This window comes from Plasmodium vinckei, assembly GCF_900681995.1.
Source record: "Plasmodium vinckei vinckei genome assembly, chromosome: PVVCY_14".
Classification (NCBI taxonomy): domain Eukaryota; phylum Apicomplexa; class Aconoidasida; order Haemosporida; family Plasmodiidae; genus Plasmodium; species Plasmodium vinckei.
Window position 1 is genome coordinate 281,833 of NC_051306.1, and position 23,856 is coordinate 305,688.

General features: G+C 22.9%; 8 protein-coding genes across 8 annotated transcripts; 3 read left to right on the plus strand and 5 right to left on the minus strand.

The window, feature by feature from the left end:
* Positions 1-88: 88 nt before the first annotated feature.
* Positions 89-1,274, minus strand: PVVCY_1400760 (conserved Plasmodium protein, unknown function; the record flags this gene model as incomplete). The annotated part of the gene is made up of 2 exons (XM_008624947.1): positions 89-702; positions 860-1,274. The coding sequence occupies 2 exons, from the start codon at positions 1,272-1,274 to the stop codon at positions 89-91; spliced, it is 1,029 nt and encodes a 342-aa protein (XP_008623169.1).
* A 736-nt stretch (positions 1,275-2,010) lies between these two features.
* On the minus strand, positions 2,011-2,277 carry PVVCY_1400770 (conserved Plasmodium protein, unknown function; the record flags this gene model as incomplete). Its single annotated transcript, XM_037634832.1, has 1 exon — positions 2,011-2,277. The coding sequence occupies one exon, from the start codon at positions 2,275-2,277 to the stop codon at positions 2,011-2,013; it is 267 nt and encodes an 88-aa protein (XP_037490878.1).
* A 1,333-nt stretch (positions 2,278-3,610) lies between these two features.
* On the minus strand, positions 3,611-5,717 carry PVVCY_1400780 (DNA-directed RNA polymerase alpha chain, putative; the record flags this gene model as incomplete). The annotated part of the gene is made up of 2 exons (XM_008624946.1): positions 3,611-5,487; positions 5,603-5,717. The coding sequence occupies 2 exons, from the start codon at positions 5,715-5,717 to the stop codon at positions 3,611-3,613; spliced, it is 1,992 nt and encodes a 663-aa protein (XP_008623168.1).
* Positions 5,718-8,076: 2,359 nt separating this feature from the next.
* Positions 8,077-11,469, plus strand: PVVCY_1400790 (conserved Plasmodium protein, unknown function; the record flags this gene model as incomplete). The annotated part of the gene is made up of 1 exon (XM_008624945.1): positions 8,077-11,469. One exon carries the CDS (start codon positions 8,077-8,079, stop codon positions 11,467-11,469), a length of 3,393 nt encoding a protein of 1,130 aa, XP_008623167.1.
* Positions 11,470-12,259: 790 nt separating this feature from the next.
* PVVCY_1400800 (fork head domain protein, putative) lies at positions 12,260-13,928 on the minus strand (the record flags this gene model as incomplete). Its single annotated transcript, XM_008624944.1, has 3 exons — positions 12,260-12,344; positions 12,432-12,651; positions 12,815-13,928. 3 exons carry the CDS (start codon positions 13,926-13,928, stop codon positions 12,260-12,262), a joined length of 1,419 nt encoding a protein of 472 aa, XP_008623166.1.
* A 1,043-nt stretch (positions 13,929-14,971) lies between these two features.
* On the minus strand, positions 14,972-17,447 carry PVVCY_1400810 (tripartite motif protein, putative; the record flags this gene model as incomplete). Its single annotated transcript, XM_037634833.1, has 3 exons — positions 14,972-15,684; positions 15,762-17,143; positions 17,314-17,447. 3 exons carry the CDS (start codon positions 17,445-17,447, stop codon positions 14,972-14,974), a joined length of 2,229 nt encoding a protein of 742 aa, XP_037490879.1.
* A 2,021-nt stretch (positions 17,448-19,468) lies between these two features.
* On the plus strand, positions 19,469-21,436 carry PVVCY_1400820 (conserved Plasmodium protein, unknown function; the record flags this gene model as incomplete). Its single annotated transcript, XM_008624942.2, has 1 exon — positions 19,469-21,436. The coding sequence occupies one exon, from the start codon at positions 19,469-19,471 to the stop codon at positions 21,434-21,436; it is 1,968 nt and encodes a 655-aa protein (XP_008623164.2).
* A 1,546-nt stretch (positions 21,437-22,982) lies between these two features.
* PVVCY_1400830 (CCAAT-binding transcription factor, putative) lies at positions 22,983-23,429 on the plus strand (the record flags this gene model as incomplete). Its single annotated transcript, XM_008624941.1, has 1 exon — positions 22,983-23,429. One exon carries the CDS (start codon positions 22,983-22,985, stop codon positions 23,427-23,429), a length of 447 nt encoding a protein of 148 aa, XP_008623163.1.
* Positions 23,430-23,856: the final 427 nt, after the last annotated feature.

Here is a 23,856-nt window from a genome sequence, read left to right on the forward strand (position 1 = left end):
AAGATTGGATTAAAATGAGGGAATCATTTTTGCTTCTTATTCATTAGTTTGTTGTTTGTTTCATTTGGCTATTTTGTTCCGCAAATAATTAGGCGGTGCGATTTAGTTTGTTATTTCCATATGTATAGATAATGTTTTTCTCTATAAAAATATATTTTTTTATGTTGTAATCATAGCATATTCCATTAAACTCATTTCCATCAATATAAACAGAATTAACAATTTTTCCATTTATGTTTACTTCTAAAATTTTCCCTTTTTTTTCACACCCACTTAAATCTTTGAGTAAAATAATAAGGTTAATATTATTTGTACAAATATATACAGGCGAATAATTTCCATTTAAATATAAGAAATCGACTTTCATATACGAATTCCCATTTTTGATTAATCGTATTATTCGGTTTTCTTTAGTTAAGCAAGCATATATAACTGTTTTTTTGTTTTTTTTATATAAACAAATACTATTAATATATGAAATGTTTCCAATATTAATTGGTACCATGGTTTCGATATCTTTATTTATGTAATATAAATTACTTTTATTTTCTTCTTGCATATTCCCTGAATCAACAATATATAAAATATTATCATCTTTATCATACAACAAATCATTTATTCCTTTAAATGGATGACCTTCAAACTCGTCAGTATATATCTCCATTTTTTTGTCCTTATTTATGAGCATCAACCCTCGCATTACTATGGTGACGAAAAGGAACATAAAACGATAAAAATATATATGCTAAAACACAACCATCTCGTTCATAAAAATATGCATTCACCGAAATATCTAATAAATCGTTTTAATCATATTATGTATATATATTATAGTGTGTACAGAAAATATATGCATTACCTGGATCATATATATAGAAATTATAATCGTTATCTGATGATAAACACTCTGATGTTAAATCCATATTTACATATACTTCTTTTTGGGCGTAAAATTTATTCTTATGTTTTTTTATATATTTTGCAATTATTTCATTATCTTCAACACCCAAATAATCTTTATCACTGTCTACCGTTCCTTCTGATGAAGTAGAAAAATTACTATTTTCATCATCCCTTTTTGGATTTGTTAATATAAACTTAAGCATATCACCATTATCTGAAGTAGCACATAACGATCCATCAGCATTTATACATGGGGAATATAAACTATAATCATTTTCATAAAGTATTTCTATATTTATATATTTTTTATTTTTCAAATCATCGATATTTAATGAATCATTATCATTTATTTTATTATCCGAATTGTCCATTTTTTATATTTTTATTATTATATTGCGTAATATTCTAAAATTTATTCTTACAAAAAAACAAAAAAATATATATACGCAGTCTTAGACATGCAATTACAAGATACTCAAAAATAATATCTCATATATAGAATGGATAGATACAATAATCACTATCCAAATACCCATTTTAAATAGGGTGTATGCGACTATGTACAAGTTATTTCACATTCCTAAGAAATTATAAAATAATATTAGCTTTAATAGTTTATTTTTCCCCCGTTTTTTCTTTTTTTAATTACTGTCTTTTACTGTACTTATTTAGAAGAACCAAATATTATGACAAAAAATGAAATAATAATAGTATTTTTAGAGATATTAATATAATTATAAAGGTTCAAATTAATAAAGAAAAAAAAAAAATAATATTTCTATGAATATTATCACACGCAAAATATTATATGAACTCCAAAATATAACATTGCTATTAATTATTGTGAAATATTAGTCACGTAAAGCCAATATTTAATTCATCAAAATTAAAAGCTTAAAAAATAAAATATAGGAAAATATAATAATACGCACATAATTATATAATATAAAATATCATGAATTATATATAATAATCATATTCAAAATATAAATACATTTTTAGTTTCACATTTATATTAATTATAAAAACTTCTTACGATATAAAAGATAATAAATAAACTGTGGTTTAACTTATTAACTAAAAAATGTACTTTCTCTTTTTTGTCTTTCAATTTTTAGAGTATAATTTTTTGTGAAAATCATTATCGCTATATGTTCTTAATATAGACATTTTTTTACGAATATACGAATCTGAAAAATACCTTACTTCTTTATTATTTTTTTTTTTTTTTTTCCTTTTTTTTTTATTACTCTGAATATTTTCCCCATTTGGGGGATCTGCATTCCCATTTTCGCTATTTAGCCCCACCAAACTTAATATAGAATCTTTATGTGTATAAAATAAATAAGAGCAAACTGATACCAATGTTATCATTTTTATATATTAATAATACTTATAATTGGCCCCTTTTTTCTCTTCGATAATTTGAAAACAAAAACAATGATAAAGACCCATACATGTGTTTATAGCATCCATTAGGTCTTCATATACACAGATATATATTCTTATTATTTGTTCATTTATTCATGAACTTATATGTCCAAATTCTTCTCTCTTCTTTAAATGAATGGATAATTGATATTCTCCATGCGTTTTTTAAATTACATTCTCCAATCAATACTTTAAACTTTAATAAAAATTTTATATTGCATTTGCGCCCGAATATAACTAAAGGAAAGTTTTAAGGAGATAAAATTTAGAACAAAATATATTTATAATGCATTTTATATGTACATATTAATTTATATTTTGGTAAATGCCAGTGTGTTAGCTTTAAAACGCAACCAGTTTTATTATAGTGTAACATATCCTAATTGAGCATTTCCAAAATATATAAACACAAAAAAGCTAAAATTATATATAATTTATTCAAAAGCAAAACATATATTCAAATTAAAAATAAAAAATTTTTTACATCGCATATTATATTGTAATAGCAGGTAAATAAACTTTCGAATCATTAAAATGTACACATAATTCTCCTTATTTTTTTTTTAATGTTGTAATTCTTACATATAAGAATTATTTACTTTTTTATACTAAAAATAATTTTATTACCTTTTTAACATGTTGAAATTTTGGGTATATATTTGAAAAAATAATTAAATATATTTTTATTGAAATTTTGTATATTAAATGTCTTTCAAGCATATTACTAAAAAAATATAAAATAAAAATGTAATTAAACACTATAATATAAAAACAATACAGCTATAGTGAATTTAAACATATATGCATATTTTTATGTTTGTTAATATTTCATTTATTCACTTAAATGAATATAAAATCATTTGTCTCAAAAAACAAAGTATGCATAAAACTCCAAAAAATATGTTACAAAAGGTGTATATTAACAAAATTATATTATATATATTTTTAATTATTAATAGACACATAACATCTTTCACTATATAAAAAAATATATTTATATGTGTGTGCTTTTTTAAATTGTTTATTTCGACACTATTTTTCTCAATTTATCCACATATAAATCGATATATTTTATAGTCATTATTAATGGACAATAAAATATTGGCATTTTCATATAAATTATAAAAAGCTTCAGCATTTGTTTATTTACATAAAATTTGATTTTTCTTTAAAAATAGTAACACAAAAAAACTAATAACCATTTTCAGTGATAATTAAAATTATGCTATTCTATTAGGACAATATTAAAGCAATATTTCTCCTTAACACCAATGTTTCAAATTCCTTCGTCGTAAATTTCCTCGTGGCCTATATGTGGTGTCTTATCGAGCGGCCTTTCTATGACCCATCTTGGTGGATTCATATTTCTCTCGGATTTGTCTACAGGCCAGTCTAACAAGCAATCATGTCTTTCATCATCGGGTATAATTTCTCCTTCTTCTGTAGTAGGACCTTTTTTGATTTGCTCTCTTCTCTTATTAATTTGCATCTGCATTTTTTTTTTCTTTTGCCATAAAATTTCTCTTTCTTGTTTTGATTGTGCACTTTCTGGATCAATATTATATTGCCTATGCACATCTTTTCTATATAACCAACTTTTTGTTTCTTCAACTTCTTCTAAAGTACTTTTGTACTTATTCCATGGCACATCAGTATATCTTTCTTTATCCATATAAAATTCAGGATTTCGGAATTCTTCTTCTAATGATCCATCTTCACATGAATGACAATTATTATGCAAAGCATTTTCCATATATTGGAAATTTTCTGACATATAATCAATAGTTTTTAAAAGTGCGGTTTTCGGAGTTATTGATCCATCGGTGTGCATTTCAACAATGTTAATTTCACCTAAAATATCTAAATTAATACCTCGTCTTTGCCCAGTAAAACCAAAATGCTCTACAGGTGTACAACTACTACAAAAGTGAATAAAATTATCTTTACATATATCTCTATTTCGTGATTGAGCTCCATATTCTGGCATTACATATTCTTCTATACTTTCTATTTTGACATCCATTTCTAAATAACTTCCGGCAGCAACATAACATATATATTGATTTTTATTAATTATTTCAATATTTTTTGGTAATTGCATATGCCCTGCTACAACTATCATTGGCCCTTTTATTCGAAATTTCCCAGTTATATAATTATTCATATCTGCATTTTCTGGGACATTTTTAAATGTTATTTGTCTTAAATTTTGTGATAAATCAAAAAAATTTTCTCGAACACCAACTATACAATAATATTCATGTTTCATCCCAGGTATTCTTAAAGCTGTAACTCTACCACCTTTTAAATGCTTTATTGCAACTCTTCGAAATGCATTTAAAAAAATAGGAGATAATTCAACTTCGTGTGAATGCATAAAGAAATATGTATATGATCTTCCTTGATGATATCTTACTGGTTGAATTTGTTTAAATTTAAATCCAAATGTTTTAGGGCCTCCTTTCTTTGCATCAAAATATGTGTCATCTAATAAATCCTTATCTAATTGGTACGAATCAATTATTGGCTTTTTTTCTTTGCATAATTCATCAAAATATTTATTATATGTATTAAAATCATATACTTCTGGTTCATAATCCATAGGTTTATTATCATCAAATACATTTCCACTTTCATATACAAATGGAGGCAATCCACTTTTTTCTCTATCTATTTTATCAGCTTTATCCATATCTATTTCTGTTGAATCCTTTTTTACCATTTCATTATCATATACATTGTACCTATGACTATCTTCTACTTTACTTTCCGATTCTATTAATTTTCTGTCATCATTATTTAATTCTTCTATATCAACTAATTTATCATCATTTTCGTCAGTTATATTATCATCTTCAGTGTCCTCATCCCCTTCATATAAAGCGTTGAATCGATGAAAATTATTTGATTCATTTTTGTTATCAGTGATATCATTTTCAATATTATCATCACTTATAATATCACTATCATTACTCATGCCATCTTTGTTAGAACTGTTATTATTATTTAACCATTCACTTTCTCTATCATCCTTATGTTCGCTGTCTAGCCAAACTAAATTATAAATATTTCTATTCCCGGAACTTCGCGATTTTCGCTTTTCATTTTTATAATAAGGTCTAAAATGCCTATTCTTATTTCTCGTATAATTATCTAAAAAATGTAAAAAAAATTGTAAGTCACATAAATGTACAATGCATACAAATATGTAGCTAGTAAATAAAACTACATGAAGGCATCATCATATTTATCTTATTTTTATTATTACGTCTCGAATGACCACTGTGGATAGGCAAAAACGATAGCCTTTTACCTCCAGGAATTAAGGAATAAGACGAATAATTACAAATCGTAATAAACAGAAGAAACAACAATAATAGCATTATATTTTATTTATGCGCTTCACTCTCGTGCTTATTTTGTTTTATTATTTTATTGTAAATATATATGTTTTCAATAACATCCATTTTATGCTAGGACTAAAAAATCCATCCACAATATTCATCTTATTATGCATTTAAGAAAATGCATATAAGTTAGCATAAGACAACATTAAATGCATATTATTTGTTTTTTTTCCAAATATACCAAAAAAAGATAAAAGAAAAGAATTATTTCTTCGTTTGTTGTCAAAGCATTTTTATTTTCCTCAGAAAAATAACCTTATATTATGCTATTAAGCACTAATTAATTTATAAAATATTCAAAGTCCAATGCCATAAGAAATATATATAATATTTTCCATTCTTACGTATAAGCATATATGATCTTGCATTTGCTTATGTATGATGTCTTTAATAAACTTGTACAATACATAACACTGCAATTATTATTATTATTATTACTGTGTTAATATTATGTGGGCACGTAAATACACCCAAATGGAGAACGAAATAGTTTGTTCTAATTATTTGTGAAAAAAAATTAAAAACTTGTATATCAAATTATACTTAATTATTAAATAAGATAAATATATGAATAATTGAATTGATAAACTAAATTGCAAGCTCAATTGGATGTTAATATATTTTTATTTGCCTATCCTTGATCGGTTATGCATTCTTTAATTTATATGAAAAACGACAGTTTATCCTCAACCAATATTAATTTAAGATAGCAATTTAAAATTTTATTATTACAAATAAATTATAAGCATATCAATATGTTATTCACAAATATATATATATGCAACATATATCTATATTTCTAATATATTTATAAAATTTTTTGGATTGTGTTGTTATAGTTGGCGTTTCGCCATTCTTGTATCAGTCAATTATTATTTTATCATTATTTGGAATTTGTTTATTGGTGTTTTTATATTGTCTTAATATTACTTATATATTGGTTTATTATTGTTGTATATCATCACCCCAATACAAAATTTATATACCCTATATCGTGTATTGTTATAACTTTGCCTTTTATTACAATTTTGTTATATTTCCGTTTTTTCCTGTTTTTTTGCTTTGTTTTTTTACAATTCTTTTATGGATTTTTTTTCCTTATTTTTTATTCATCATAATACATTTTTTCCTATAATATTGGATGTGTGCATAAAGTTAGAAAAATTAATAATAAAAAAATAGAAGTATTAAAATTTTATTTTTTTTCTTTCATTTTTGACTTTATTTTATTATCTATTTAATTTACTACTATTTTTTTCTATTTTTAACATAAAAAAAATAATAACTAGAATAAAAATACAATTTCAATTATTTATTTTATAAATAAATAATAATTATATATACATAAATATATTTATTCATTTTATTTTGTTTTGGGGGCTCTATATGAATGCTAGCCCATTTCGGAAATTTAAGTAATATTACTTTATTATATGCATATATATATATTCATTAATTTCATCATTTATATTTTTTTTTATAAATAATGATTTTTTCCATTTAAACGTTTTATATTATCGATGAGGAATTTTAATATTTTTTATAATAGATATTTTATTTTGCACAAATTCTAAAGAAGAAAGTTTATAATTAAAAATATGTAATATATGTTTTTTTTTTTCGTGGGGAGGCTTAATTTAACTTAAAAAATTATATTTATATCCTTTTAATTATATAATTATTTTTTCTATTAAACACAAAATAAGGGTTTTATATACATGATTTTTTTTGCATAAAATTTAATGATTATATATACATGTTATGTATATTATCAATTATTAACCTTTATCATCAATGAGTATTATACATAATTAATGTCTCTTATTGATTGAAATGATTAAATTACCATCCTAATTGTGAAGAACTTCCAAAAACTGGCTGATTAGTTATATTATCTTCAATGAAATGACCAGAGATAATTTATTGTTGTTTGTTGATCTCTTTAATTCCAGAGTAATACGCAAACAGTACTACATCTCATATACAGAAATCAGTTAATTTTATTTATATATATTTTTTTAACTTTTAATGAGCAATTGTTTTTCCAAAAAAAAAATATACCCAAGAATAAATTAAAAAAGTACCAAAAAACGAGCATAAATTTGCTGTATTTCTATTTTAAGAGAAATTTAAATGTTAATTTGTATACGATCAAATCGTAAATATTAAAAATTTTTTTAATCAAGAATTATTATAAATAGTTGTTTTAATGCATATTTAAGACTGAATTATATATATGTCTATGTCGGAAGTTTGTGCCTATGCGCAATATACAATTTAATCAATACTATTATAAAAAAAACAAATACTTAGATCTATATGTCAAAAATAAAGAATGGATAGCGGAGGAATCAGAAAGCGAAAGGATACAAAGGATAATAAAATAAATATAAGGGCACCAAATAATATATATAATAATAATGTGATAACAAATGATAAAAATTTAAACGTAAGTAATTTCCCAAAGGGAAATAATTCAAATTGGAAATATAATGAAAATGTAGGAGGTGGAATGCCACCAAATACTGAAAGGAAGTCATCTGATGGAAATTTTAAATTCGGAAAAAAAAAGTCAATGAAATTATTCAATAGTTCAAATATTAGCACATTGTCAACTAATTGTATTAAATCACTTAGTAACTTAATGAGCAATATTAATAATTCAAATAATAGTGCCGGATTTAATGGAGGCAATAATTTTAATGGAAAAGGTTTATCACGATTTTCAGTAAGTAATACATTTCACGATAAACAAGCAGGAAATGGAAGTTTCTCAAAAGGGATAAGCTATTTGAGCAATATGGCAAATGTCAAAAGTTTTTTTGGTAATGATAACAACAATAAAGGAAAAGATGATTTTAATTTTTTCCGTAATTATGAAAATAATATATATAACAATAGACATAGGAATAGTGAAGGAGCAAATGCTTATAGCAGCAATAATAATAATCCATATGGAAATGATGCAGCAAATAAAAGCAACATAAGTACTTATGGTAACAATGGTTCTAAAACATCAAATCCGAATAGCATTAGTAGCTCAAATTTAGAAAATATTTTAAATAATAAAGAAGTAACAAATGAAAAATATCAAATAAAAGGATTTGGTAATAACTATATGAGTGAAATAAATAATTTAAGGAATATAACAAGTGATGAAACATATTATACATGCCTTGATAATCTATTAAGAAATCATGGAAATATTGATTCAAATGAAATGTTAAAATACAATGATAAAAATATAAACTGTTTAAATGATATAATATTTTTAGATATATATAGAGCATATAATGTATTAACATATATGCAAGAAAAAGTAAATATAATCATTTATACAATTAAAGTTATTGGAAAAAAATTAAAAAAAAAACATGTACCTGAAGAAGTAGTTATATCCTTAGAATTTTTAAATTTCTGTGTTAAGAACTTAGGATTATTTTTTATACGATTTATTGATGAAAGCTTTATGAAAAAAATAAGTTCATTATTAAAGACAACTACATTAAAAAAATCAATAACAAAAAATGTCAAATCAAAATTATCAAAATTTCTTATCGTTCCAATAATACACCCTGGAGTCGCCACTGATCCAAGACTTCATTTTATAAAAAGAAAAATCTTATTTATGCTACAATTATGGCATGATTCATTTATACTATACCAGCATGTAGCTACAACATTTTTTATGGAATATAGAAGTTTAAAAGAAAAAGGAATTACATTTCCTATAATAAAAAAATCAGAGAAATTTTTTGTAAAAAATGCTGAAAATTCACCATCCTTTTCGGATGATAATATTTTACATGAGTTACCATTAAATTTATCGCAAATAAATAATATTATCAAAATTTTAAAAGAAATTAAAAATATGGATAATAACGATAGTGAAAAATATAAATGTATAGATGTTATATCAAAATATACAGATCAAATTTTACTTAGTATCAATAAATTATCGGATTACAAAGGAAATATTAATATTTCCGTTACTTTGAATTCACTACTTTATATTAATGATCAAATTTGCATTTTTGAAAAAATGAAAATTGAGAAGGAAAAAGAAATGGAGCTCCAAAAAGAAAAAGAAAAAATGTATAATGCAACCAAATCAAGGGAAAAAGACAAAAATAGAAAAGAAAAAAGAAAAAAGAAAAAAAATTCATTACCAAATATGGATGAAATAATTTTTAACAAATTTGATCCATGGAATACAGAAAACATACCAACAAATGATAAGCCAGGTAGTGATAATAATAATAATATGGTAGGAGCAAATGATACATTATTTTTTAGTAATAACGGTTTTGTTGATGGCTTTAACAAAATGGGTTCTGCGGGAAATGTCATAGGAAATCAAAGTTCTAATACAATTAATAAGGTTTCCATGAATAATTCAAACTTCAATTTAAATAGTAATGAAAATGCTTTTTCTTTTTTTTCCGATGAAAATCCTATAAATGAACCTACACAAACGAAACAAAATAACGAAATAGATGATATATATAGCGTATTTAACGAACTTAAATTTAATGATGAAAAAGAGCAAGAAATAGTTAATAACGACAACAAAACAGCCAGCAATTATATTCCACAACCACGCCAAGATAATTTTACTAATAATAATGTTTTAAATAGGAAAGAGTTACAACCAGTTGCCAATAAAAATATGCCCACTATTATCGACAACACCATTCCTAACATAATGAATGAAAATAATGCAAATGAAAAGAAAATTGATAAAAAAGCATCGATATTAGAAGATCAATTAGATTATTTATTTACAAATAAAAATAACATTCCAAATCAAAAAAGTCAAACCAATCAAAATAATTTTAATAATGCAGAAATAAAAAATAGTAACTTGGACATACTTAACATTGATAATATTGTACAGAACGATTGGAATGACTCAATAAATATTGAAAAAGAACATATCTTCCATAATGATATACCTAAAGGGGCTAAAAAGTCAGAAAGTATGAGTAAAAGTGCCTCTAAAAATTCTATTTCTATTGATGGTATTGACAATGATACGATAAATGCTGGCAAAAATAATAATAATAATATGGGATTTATTCCCGATAAAGAAAAAGAAATTGCTATAAATAATATACAAGAAGAGAAAGACAACAATAATAACAATAAAAACATTGATAAAATTTTTGACGAATTTGATTTTAATTTTAATGATAATAAAGTAACTTATCCAAATGTATCCGATAAAAATAATAATATTACGGGAAATGTGAGCAAAACAAATGCCAATTGTGCAGAAGAAAATAAGAATGTGTTAAAAGCAAATAAAAAAGAAAAAATAAACACAAAAAAAAATTCCACGTCATTTGGTGATGAACATAATGACGACAAATTAAAAAATCCCGAAATAAAAAAGAGCGAATCCAACATATTAAATAATCCAGAGAAAAGGAAAAATAATAAAACAGCAAATAAAAATAATAGTGTAGAAAATATACTAGACAATGGTAATCAATTACCTCTTAACAATTTAAATAAAAAAAATTCTGTGAGTAGTGCTAATATGAACAAAGATGACCATAATCATGATAATGATATAAACCTAAATTATCATAAAAACAGACAAAATTCCAAAACGGATCAAGACTCAGACGATATAAATATTGATGATATAGATGAAATAACAAAAGCTATAGACGATTTAAATTATAATTTTGAAAATATGAATATTTATAAATATGATAATTAATTATGTATTTTATATTATAAAATACTTTAATAATATATTCCTTTGTGTTGTAAACATTTAAATAAAAGAAGTGAATTTTTTTCTTAATTCATACATAAATATTTATTTTATCATTATTAATTGATTTTTATTTATTCCCCATATATGTTTATATTTTTTTTGTATGAAAAAAATGTTTTTAAATGTTGTTCAAATTTTTATATTCATGTTTATTATGGTTAACCATTTGTGTGCATAATTTTTATTTCTGATGAAGTTATTTGAATTTTTTTTATGTATAAAAAAACCTTTTTTAAATTAAAAAAAATAAAAATATGTTTTTTTAATAACATATAAAAAATGTTAGTAGTTATTACATTTACTGTTGTAAATCTTTTTGGTTAATCTTATAGAATTATTCAAACGGCATAATGCTTTATACATGTTTTTTTATGTTGTTAATTTGTATTTATTTATTATTAACACTTAGCAAGCTCGAAAATATATAACAATATATGCTCGATCTATAAACTCTAACGTTGCGTATGAACTTAAGATTTGCTTTAATCAAATACACAAGTCCACACGTACATACATATTTAACAATTGGTAATGAAACATTTTCCATAACATCAAACACATATATAGCATACAATGTATCAATATTTTAGACACAAAAAAAATAAATATTCATAAACTGCTAATTAAAAATACTTAAAAAAAATATTTATACCATATTAATATATTTATAATTATATATGCCCATATTTTTATTCTTTTCCTATTTTTTGTTTGAGTAGGAAATTGAAAATTATTCATTTGTGGGCGCTTCATATGAATCATAAAGTAAAACATATTCCCTTCCTGAACTTCCAAATCTCAAAAGATCGGTTTCTCTATGAAAAATAAAACAACGTTATACATTTATGTGCAAATTCGTATATTATATTTTATTTGCGTTATATACTAAATTTTAAACTTACCTTAATTCGTAAAATTTATTTGGGTCAATTTTCTCGTTATTCAAATATGATCCATTTGTACTATTCAGATCAATAAGGAAAGGCAAAATTTTATTTTCATGTTTCTTAAATTGAATAACAGCATGCTGCTTTGATATACTCATATTCCTTAATATTATATCTGCTACTAATTCGTCTTTCCCAATTAAATAGTAGGGCTTCTCATGAATACGCAATATTTCTGTAAAATAATAAATCACAATAAAAAATATAAGCATTTATACTAGTAAATTACTTTTTTCAGACAAACATACAATAAACATATATGAATTTATAATACGATTATATATGCATTAATTGGTACAACCATTTTTGTAAAATCTGCATTTTTTTTATTTTATTACCATGAGGTTCTTCTGTGGCGGTATTTAAAAATACGTATAATCTCCATTTTTTGTCTGGCATTTCAGAATCTATGCTTTCTGTATATTTCAATTCCACACCATTTTTATAATCTTTGCTTTGTGCTAACAAACCTGATGGATTGAAATTTTGTCCTTCTCGAACATTATTATCAGAAGTTATATTTTTTTCTTCATTTGATTTTTCTATTTCTTTATCGTTTTTTATATTATCATTGTTTTCATAATATTCTGTTTTGTTATATTCATCATTGCTGTCCTTGAAACTTTTTTTTTTTTCTTTTCGAACATATTCATCGCTACTATTATCATATCGATCACCTTTTCTTTTATCATGTTTTGATACATTATCATCATATTTCCTGTATTTATGTTTACTATCTTTTTCACGCTTTTTATTATCATCATAAAAATTATTATATCTATTTTTTGAATGACTCCTATCTTTATAATTATTTTTACTACGATTTTCTTTTTCAAATCGTTTATATTTATAATCATATTTTTCCTTCATTCCCCTATCATGTCTATCTCTTATGTTTATTTTTCTCTCATCACGTTTTTCTTTTTTATATTTATCCCTCCTATCATTCCAATGTTCATAATCAAAATGATTATCTGTTTCTCTTTCGCTACTATTAGAATGCTTGTGCCTAACACGTCGTTTTTTATGCCCATTATAATCACTATCACTGCTACTATTATTACTATACCGTTTTCCTATGCTTTGACTGTCGGAACTCTCATCACTATATGAGCGATCTCTACTATGTTTGTTTAATTTATTGTTAGCGTATTTTTTACTATATTCTATACTTCTATCCCTTTTTTTTTTCCTATCAATTCGACTTGTTCTTTCACAAGATATTTCTCTTTTATCGTATGGGTGTTTTCGATTATTGTGAGATCCTTTTTTTTTTTTCAAATTATTATTTTTTATTTCTCCTTCACTTGAAGATTCTGATAAGGTACTTTTTTTTGATTTATTACTGTCTGAATCATAACTTTCAGATTTGTTCATCTTTTTATTTTGCTCATCTCCATATATTTGTTCACTTTCAATACTATTTGAACTTCTTATGTTATCTTTATGCATTTTGAAAACAAATTACCATAGCTATCCTCTATATATCTTGTTAAAAACTATTTTAGTCATCATATCCTTAGTTGTCATCAATTTATGCACAATAATACGCATACAGTATTTGGATATGGCATATATAAATAAAGTGTACGCTTATATTGTATAAATAATAATATAAATTTACTTGTTTATTTTATATGCTTGTTTAGCTATCTCTCTTTAGATCGAATTGAAGGGACGTATATACTTTCTTTTTTCAAACTTTTATATTTTCATACCTTTTTATATTTTTTTCATTTTTATTAAATCAGTAAAATTTTGCATCCGTGTCATCTTATTTATATTGTTTTTTTAACTCATTCATGTACAAAACAAAAAAAAATATAATAAATATTTTTTTAAATTTAATTTATATTTTTGGAGACAAAAAAAATAAAGCTAGAAGGTAAATGTAAGCAATGGTAACGGTATTTATGGCAATAGCTATATAATAGAAAAAAACGATAGAAAGAAATATTAATTTTTTTTCGCATTCATTAAACTTGTTTATGTTATAAATTTACTTTTTTTTTTTTTTTTTAATTTATTATAACTATTTTATATTAAATTTTCATATTACAAAAAAATAAAAGGGGCTACTTTTGAAAGTTCAAATTGTATAAATCTACCAAATAATTTTCCAATTTTAATGAAAAAAATCATATAAAAAAGTATCAAAACTAATATAAACAAAAATTGTAATAATACTAATAATAAAATTATGTAGAAATAAGTATAAAAAGTAAATTTCGAAACATATTAAAGATACGATGAAAAAAATATGCATGTATACACATACATAGCTAATAAATTGCAGTGAATCTGTGTCCACATATGCACACGTAAAGATATTTTTGTAAACAAATAAAGAAAAATAACAAATCGATACAAACTATATACATTAAGAAATTGAAAAAAAAGATAAAACCTCATGTAGAGAAAGCACATGTCGATGTATGCGTGTATGGAAGTCTTATACCCATTTTTCATAATTCAGTTTTCTTAAAAAATTGAGATTATTTAATAGGTGGGGCTAAAAAGTTTGAGGATAAAAAAACTTGTAAATGCTTAAGGTAACTAATTATTTGAGAAGTATATAAATCCATATAAAAAATTTTACTTTCTCGTATTTTTGATAAATCTTCTATAGGTTTAAAATCTTTATTTAACATAAGAGTTCTGTCTATTATATTAATATTATTATTATAAAATTTAATTAAATCAATTGGGTTTTTTTGAAATTTATTCGCTCTGATTATGCTTATAGTATTTTCAATATCATCATATTTGGCACTTAATAATTCAACATAGTCTAAATTGTCTTTTTTGAAAATTTCCATATATGTATCAAGTTGATTAAATATATCCTTTTCCATTTTATGCATGTTATTAATTATATAATTTATTTTACTGCTTATATTATAATAACATTCGCTTAACACTGAAGACCAATCATTTCTAGTATCTTCAAGGGATTCATAAAAATTTACTTCTAAATCATTCATTAATTCATTAATAATTTCATTCCATTGAATTAAATAATTATTTAAAACTGTTATAAAAGCTGCATTTATATTTTCTATATTACATTGAGGAGTGTGTATGCCATTAATAGCACATTCTGAGCAAAAGCATTTAGTACAACAAGTATGACAAAAATATTGTATAGGATAATTATAATGATGATTACATCTTATATTTTCAATACTTGTAATGCTTTTATTACCAACTATATCATTATTTAACGAAATATTTTCTATTTCTTTTTTTTTTTTTTTATGGATTCCATTTTTATATTTCTTATACATATTTCTCCATCATAACTATCACACGAATTTATGGAACTTTCATTAGAACTAATATCAACTCGAGAAGACATTTCATCATTTGAAAATACAAATATACTTTCTTCTTTGTTCATATTCCCTATTTTATTTTTTTTTCCTTTTTCCAACATTTTTGTTTCTCCATTTAAATGGTCGCCATATTTTATGTTGGATCTATGGATATTTTTTTTGTGTATGTGTCTATTTCCTTTTTTCTTTTTTTTCTTTAAAAGATTTGCACCTATGTCACTAATAGATCCAAGTGTCCCATCTAATGTTGAATGCTCACTGTCATAACTACTTTCATTTTTCATATTTTCCACTAAATTATTTAGTTTATGTGAAAGTTTTATATTATTATTTTTTTTGTTTTGTTTTTCCATCATTTTTTTCTGCTTTTCATAGAAATATTTCTCATCATAATTATCAAAATCAGAATCATCACCCCCATCCACTTTAAAATTTTTTGTCTTCGTATTTTTCTTATTTTCACCATTTTCTGAAAAATACCCATCAAAACTATCTCGATCTGTATTATCAATAATTTCAATGTCTTCTTTTGTTATATTTAAAAACATTTTTGGTGGCTTTACTAATTTTTTAAGATTTATAGTTTTTTTATCTATTTTATAATAATCATGAGGGGTGGTTTTTCTATTAATACCATTTGGTGTATTTATTTCATGAATATTTTTACAACAATTTTCACACAAATATTCAATGCAATCATTACAATATATTATTGCTTCATTAAATGAGCATATATTACATATATATGAATATCTATCAAGGTCATCTGTATATTCTTCGAGATAATTATATTTATTATTTGAAACTGGTAAATGTTTTGATTTATCATTTTTTAATATTTTACTATTTGATAAATCATTATTATATGATTCTTCATATTCTAAACTTAATTGTTTAACATAACTTTCTGTCAATCCTTTTATTTTTTTATTATTATTATTTCCAATTAAATTAAAATAAAATGTATGAATATTTAAAACATCAGGTGAAAATAATCCAACTTTTGTCAAAAGTTCAAGAGTATCTATCGTAAGCTTATTTTTAATATTACATATATTGCATGTAACATAACCTATTTTTTCCTTTTTTAATACATCTTCGATTTTATCATCATTCATTTTATCTATTATATCTATGCAATTTCTAAAACTTTCATTTATTTTATAGTTTACATTTTTTTCTTCTATAATTTTTGCACTAGAACATGCTTTCATAAATTTATTATATTTCTCTTGTAGTTGCAAACTTGCGCATATTAGACACATTAAATGTTTGCATGAGCATATCAGGACATCTTCCACTTTTCTGCTACAATATGCACATCTATATGTTCTAAAAAATTAAACCAAATATGTATCATTAATGAATAAACATTTTTTCAACGAATTGCCATTATCATATATACTCATGTATATAACCATATATAACAAAGTTGGAATATATTAAATGTAAATAATTCATTTGTGCATATTTCCATAAATTTATAATTACATAAAACTTACTTATTATTTTGAGTTTCACATGATTCATTTATTGTTCCTTCTTTACAAATTTGGGTATTCCCATTTTCGAAACCAATAAATCCATTCTCTTCCTCTGAATTTATATCATTATTTGATGAGGAAATGCTGTCCATCTTTTCTCTTACATTTATTATTATATTAAAATGTGTAAAAAATTAAAATTTCAAGATAAAATTAGCAAACGATAATGCTACAAAATAAAATGGAGAATAATCATAATATTGAACAAATTAATTATAAAGAAAAATATAAATTATCACTATTTTAATTTTACGACGAACAAAATCTATCAATCTTTTTTTTATTATTTTTTACACAAAAAATAATTGCCTACTACTCCAAATACCAAAGAATATGCAATGCTAATTTTCCAAAAATAATGCCAATAAAACAATCGTATTATAAAAAATAAAATGCATACATCGATTTTTTCTATCAACAAAATATTTATAAAATATAAATAGAAACATTTCTATTTGTATTTATTTTTTCAAAACATATGAATATTTTTTTATGATACACATTGTGTAAAAAAGAACAAATAGTATATGTATTTTTTTGTGGGTGTGTGTGTGCTAAGGGTTGAAAGCATACAATCAAATTTATCTAATAAATAGTAATATTATATATTGTATGCACATATTATATGTGCATAATAGGAATACACTTATTTTTTTCATTTGTCTTTTTATGGAATATTTGTGATGTTTTAATAAATAATAAATGTTGTATAAAATATATATAATTTTTATATTTCAATATTGTAATATTTTTTATTTATGGAAAATTTATGACATATTTTAAAAATAAATATATTCACTTGAATTTACCTCATATTCTAACTGCAAATATATTTATGTTTGCATTGTAACCCTATTGTCTTTTTGGTTGTTTTCCTAGTATTATGTTACAATATATTGTTCTTTCAGTTAAATATTTACCATTTGTCATAAAAACATAAAAAATATTTTATTTATCATTGTAGTATTTACGTTTAAAAAAATAATCATCATAATAAAATGGTAATATAATATACTGTCACAATTTATATTTAGTTGAACAAGATACCTAGTTTCAAATGTTACTTTCTTGTTTGCATATATTAACATGAGTTTTCATTCTCTATTTATTCACCCTATATACCCTTTTACCAGTTGAAAATAATTCAAACCATATACACAAATCGAAAATAAAAAATGTTAAAAAATTAACCATATTAAACATATCATTTTAAAACATTAGGAATAATGTTTGGTATACCCTTGATATTCAATTTTATCAAATAGGATATATTATTCCCTCATTGCACATATTCATTAAAGCATGCGAAATACTGTTCAACTCAATTTCATATAAAAATTATAACACAAAAAAATAAATAAAATAAAAATTAATAGTAAAAACTATGTCGATATTGAAAAAATACACATTCCGTATTTTACCAATGTTTCACCTCTATACACTTCATAAAAAAGTAACAACAATGAGTCTTTGCATTACCTTTTATTTCATCTTTTCCCATATGTGCGTAGTAGAATAAACGAATGTCGTTTTCATTTGATGTTTTTTTTTTTTAATTATAAAAAATAATTTGAACATTAAAATATTTATATATAGTGAAGGGGGGAATATATAGACAGCATTTGCATGTCACTTTAATTTGTTTCTCATATTTTTAAATTAAATACATAAAAATATTTTTTTTCTTTGTTTTAATAATTATTTATACTTTATATATGTAGGTATAAAAAAAAATAGGATCGTAAATTTTGGGATGCATTTTTGTGCATTAATTTAATTCACTATATTTTTCGTTTTTTTAGTAAGAAAATTACACGATATTCTATATTGCGCTTCGTATTTATTTATTATTAATTCGTAGCAATTTACAGCGAAATTAATATCAATTTATTATTTTAATTTTTTTTTTATGTCTATTTTTTATTAAATATAATATTTATATTAAATTGGAAATATTAATATAAAATTAGATAAAAAAAAATATGAAAAGTAAAGGGAGAAATTTCATAGTGTAATGTGTATATTATGCATTTATATATACATATGCACTATAAGTAAATACATTTGTCTGTATCCTTATGTATGTATATAACGAAGCAAATGAAGAGAAGAAATGGATAATGCTACCAGTTTCGATAAAAGCGATAGTAAAAAACATATAGAGGCTAATGAAAATAATGAAAGTAACTTATTAACAATATATTCTTTTATTAGCAATTATGTACTTAAAGAAGATAATAATTATGAGGAAGATTATAATAGATATGAATTATTGGAAAGTCATGATTTAGAAAATAAATTTCTAGACAAAAAGGTAAGTTTTAATGAGTGCAATGAAAAAGATTATGATTATTATATAAATAATAAATATTGTGACATCGAAAATGATAAGGAAAATTATGATGAACAGGAATCGGACGAAGAAGATAAAGAATATGACGATGATGAAAAAGAAGATGATGTTTATTACGACGATGAAACTGATGAAAACGATAGCACTGAAGGCTATGAAAAAGGGATTACCAAAGATTTTTCTCTAAAAATAAACGAAGACGATGCTTATATAGATAAAGATTTTGCAAAGCAAAAGCTAGACTCAAATCAATCTTTGGAATTAAAAAAAATAACACATAAAAAAACTTGTAAATATAAAAAAAAAAATAAAAAAGGAGAAAAAATTAAAAGAAATAATATTTCATCGATGAATAGCAATTATAATGATAGACTTAAAAGAAGCATTAATAATATATCCTCTTATTTTATGCTATCAATGGAAAATTTAAATGAAGAAAAAAACATGTTTAAAGACGAAAAACAACTATCTAGACAAATGTCTTATTATAATGATGCATATTATTATACATCCGAAATGATATATAAAGATGATAAAAGACATAAAGAGAAGCTTGCATTATATTTAAGACTAATGTCATTGTTTATTAATATAATGATTGGAATTTATTTAATTTCATATTTTCCACATACCCGAAGTAATCAAAATGGAATGGATATTCAAAATATGCATTTAATGGAATATGAAAATTTAAAAAATGTTATTAAAAATGAATTAGAAAGTAAAAATAACATGGCAAATAATTTTAACACATTATTTAATATGGGCCATATTGATGTGTTTAAAAATAACCAAAATAAGCAAAAATATTTAGATATGCTTTATAAAATTGGACAAAAGTATAATGACAATAAGGCAATCATAAATCGAGGTGATCATACTAACAATCAAAACGATGATAATATCGATATAAGTTATGCTACACAGATCGAAAAAAACAACATTGAACTAAACAAATATGTAAGAGAAATAGATATTGTAAATTTAATAGACGACAAATATGTTATGAATTATATTTATATAGAAATGAATAAAATATATAGATATGCTGTTTATTCATTTTTTGGAGAATTATTTGTAATATCAATTATTGTCTTATCATTATTTATATTAAAATTATTTATAAAGGACAATAATAAGTTTAGTGTTATATTAACAATGTATGGTATTTTTTATAAATTATTCTGCTATATATTTGCTCATTATGTTTTAGTTATGGGATTATATATCTTATCAATTTATTATAATATATATGTATATAGAGATATATATGAACATAGTTTTAATTTCTTCTGTTATCATTATGTATATAATAATATACATATACATCTACTTATGTTATTTTATGCATTACAAAATATTGTCTTCACAATAAATGATACCTTCAATTGTCTCAGAATGACAATTATAATTATCAAGCATTTGATAATCAAAATATATGAAAAAATCACCTGTAAAAATTTTATTACATTTTATGAATTAGAAGAAGATAAATCACCATTATCATTAAATTGTATGAACAAATTTAAGTGTAAACATTGTTTAAATGATAAATGCTGTAGAGACAAAAATTGTGGAGAAATTGATATAGACGAAATTCACCAATTTGAATATGCAAAATCGAAATTCTCGTTTACAGATATAAATCAAAAACAATATTGTAAAAATTTGGATATCAAAACATATGAACAATCCCTTTTAACCATGCGAAACCCGTTATTTAAGTAGTATACTTTATGACCATTTCAGATATCAACATATTGTTCATATAAAAAAAAAGCAAGCCCTATTAGAAGCAAATCACACAATAAACAAAACATAACCTCCCATTACGCGAGTTATCATATATTTGCATATTTTCCTATTTACTTAAAAATATGATTTTTAATACATTGTTAAATATATGGAAATTTTTATTTTTTTAAAACACCATTTCTTAATTATCGAATTTTTTAAGTTACATTCACACTTTTTTATAAATCTTTTTAATTTTATCGATCTATATAATTTTCAAGTTTGATATTTGCTATGATTTGGTATAATTCGACTTAATTTTATTTAATTTCCTAATTTTTGCTAATTTTGGTAGATGTTTCTAAATTTTATCCATTTCATATACCTTTCTACATTTTACAATGTTTTGCACACCCTCACTACGTCCCTTTATTTTTAGTCTTATTATTGCTCACTATCGAATAGTAGCCACAATATCTATTTTAAGATTCATATTAATCAAAAATCTTATTATAGTTATATGCATAAGAAATAATAATGTGCATACATATTTACATCCCCTTTAACGGAAAATTATTTGAAATTTTTAACTAATATAAATACACAATGAATGTGTAAATAATGATGTTTCATCCTCATTTTTAATAAATCAAAGAAAAGAATGGAATAATGCTCCATCAAATGGAAAATACTATTTTATTAGCTATGCAATAAGCAAATAAATATGCACACATAAGTGTCATATATATATTACTATTTATAAATATTTTTTATTATAAAAAAAACAACTTCATATAAAATGAACACTAAGTAATTCACATGCTGATATATTCTATCATTTATTGCCTTTTAGATACTTTAATATATCCTTTCCCCTAGTAAAATATTTTATAATTTTTATTTCATTTTTTAATTCCTATTCTCATGAGCTTTTGCGAACATTTATAAACACTGATTTAAAGAATTCATTATTACTTTAATTTTTCTTACTTTTAATGAAATTATTTTAATTCTCAGCTCTTGAATTATTTTTAATTTTTTTCTCCCTTGAGCAATCACAAATATTTAAAAAGGCACACCTTTAAAAGAAAAATTAAAAAAATATATATTATGAAAAAAATTACATTTATTAATAAATAAAAGGAGTATTATATTTATTTGGACTTTCTTAATCCAATTATATCCATATTATATATTTTTTATCTTATATTTGTGTGTATATGTAACTTAATATAATGGCATGTGTATAGTTATTTTTTTCCTGTATTTGATTGTCTAAAAAATATTTTAAGAATATGCAAAAAAAATTAAAAATATATAGCATACTTATTAAGTGTATACATTTTCTCATTCTGTGATATTGTATGAAAGAAGAAATAATTTTTATAATTAAAATTAAACAAAAAATCTTTTGCTTTTTCTCATAAAATTCGCATAATATACATGTGTGAAATCAAACATAATAGACTTCAGACATGCATGTATACATATAATATCTTTTTATGCCATTACGCTGACAAATAAACGTGCTTAACACAAAATGAAAGAACAAACAGAGAATCCGGATATCAATTTATTAAAAGATACCATGTTTGATTTGCCGAATAGTGTTATTTTAAAAATAATAAATAATAGTATAGATCTAAAAAATTATAAAATAAAAAAAGAAGCCCTTAACACTTTAAACAAATGCTTATCTTTATTTATTTTGTATATAACTGATGGAGCATTAGAACATTGTGAAAGTGAAAAAAGATTTACAATTTTTGTTCGAGATATTTTAAATTCCTTAAATGATTCATTATTTCTAGATATATATGATCAATTAAAAACATATGTAGCTATACAAGAAGAAAATAATAAAAAAACTACTTCCAATAATAATACTGGTACAAATATCACAATTAAGGATGCAGAAGGCAAACAAAATAATGAAAACCCCAATGAAAACGACGATTTTGATATACTACTTCAAGCTTTAGAATAATCCCTAAATATGTTATGTAATCGACCTGAATTTGATGAACAGTAGTTCAAATATACTTTGTAGCACTATTTAATTTGCTAGTCACATAAATAATTTCACCATTGGTTATGGGGATTATGCATTTGAATGATATAACTTCATATCTGCATAAACATGATTATGCATAACAATGAACTCATAATATATTTTTTTCAAATACTATTTTTAAAAGACTTTCTTAAATTAATTTTTATTAAAAAGTTATCATATGTGCATGCATATTTCTCTGTATTTTATGCATTATGCACAAATATAAAAATGAAAAAATAAATTAAAGCGATTTTATATGTGTTTTTAAAATAGCAAGCGTAAAGCCGCTGTATAAAATATATAACTCCTCTTTTGAAGGATATTTATTCATATGTAAATATAAAGATATATATGTGAT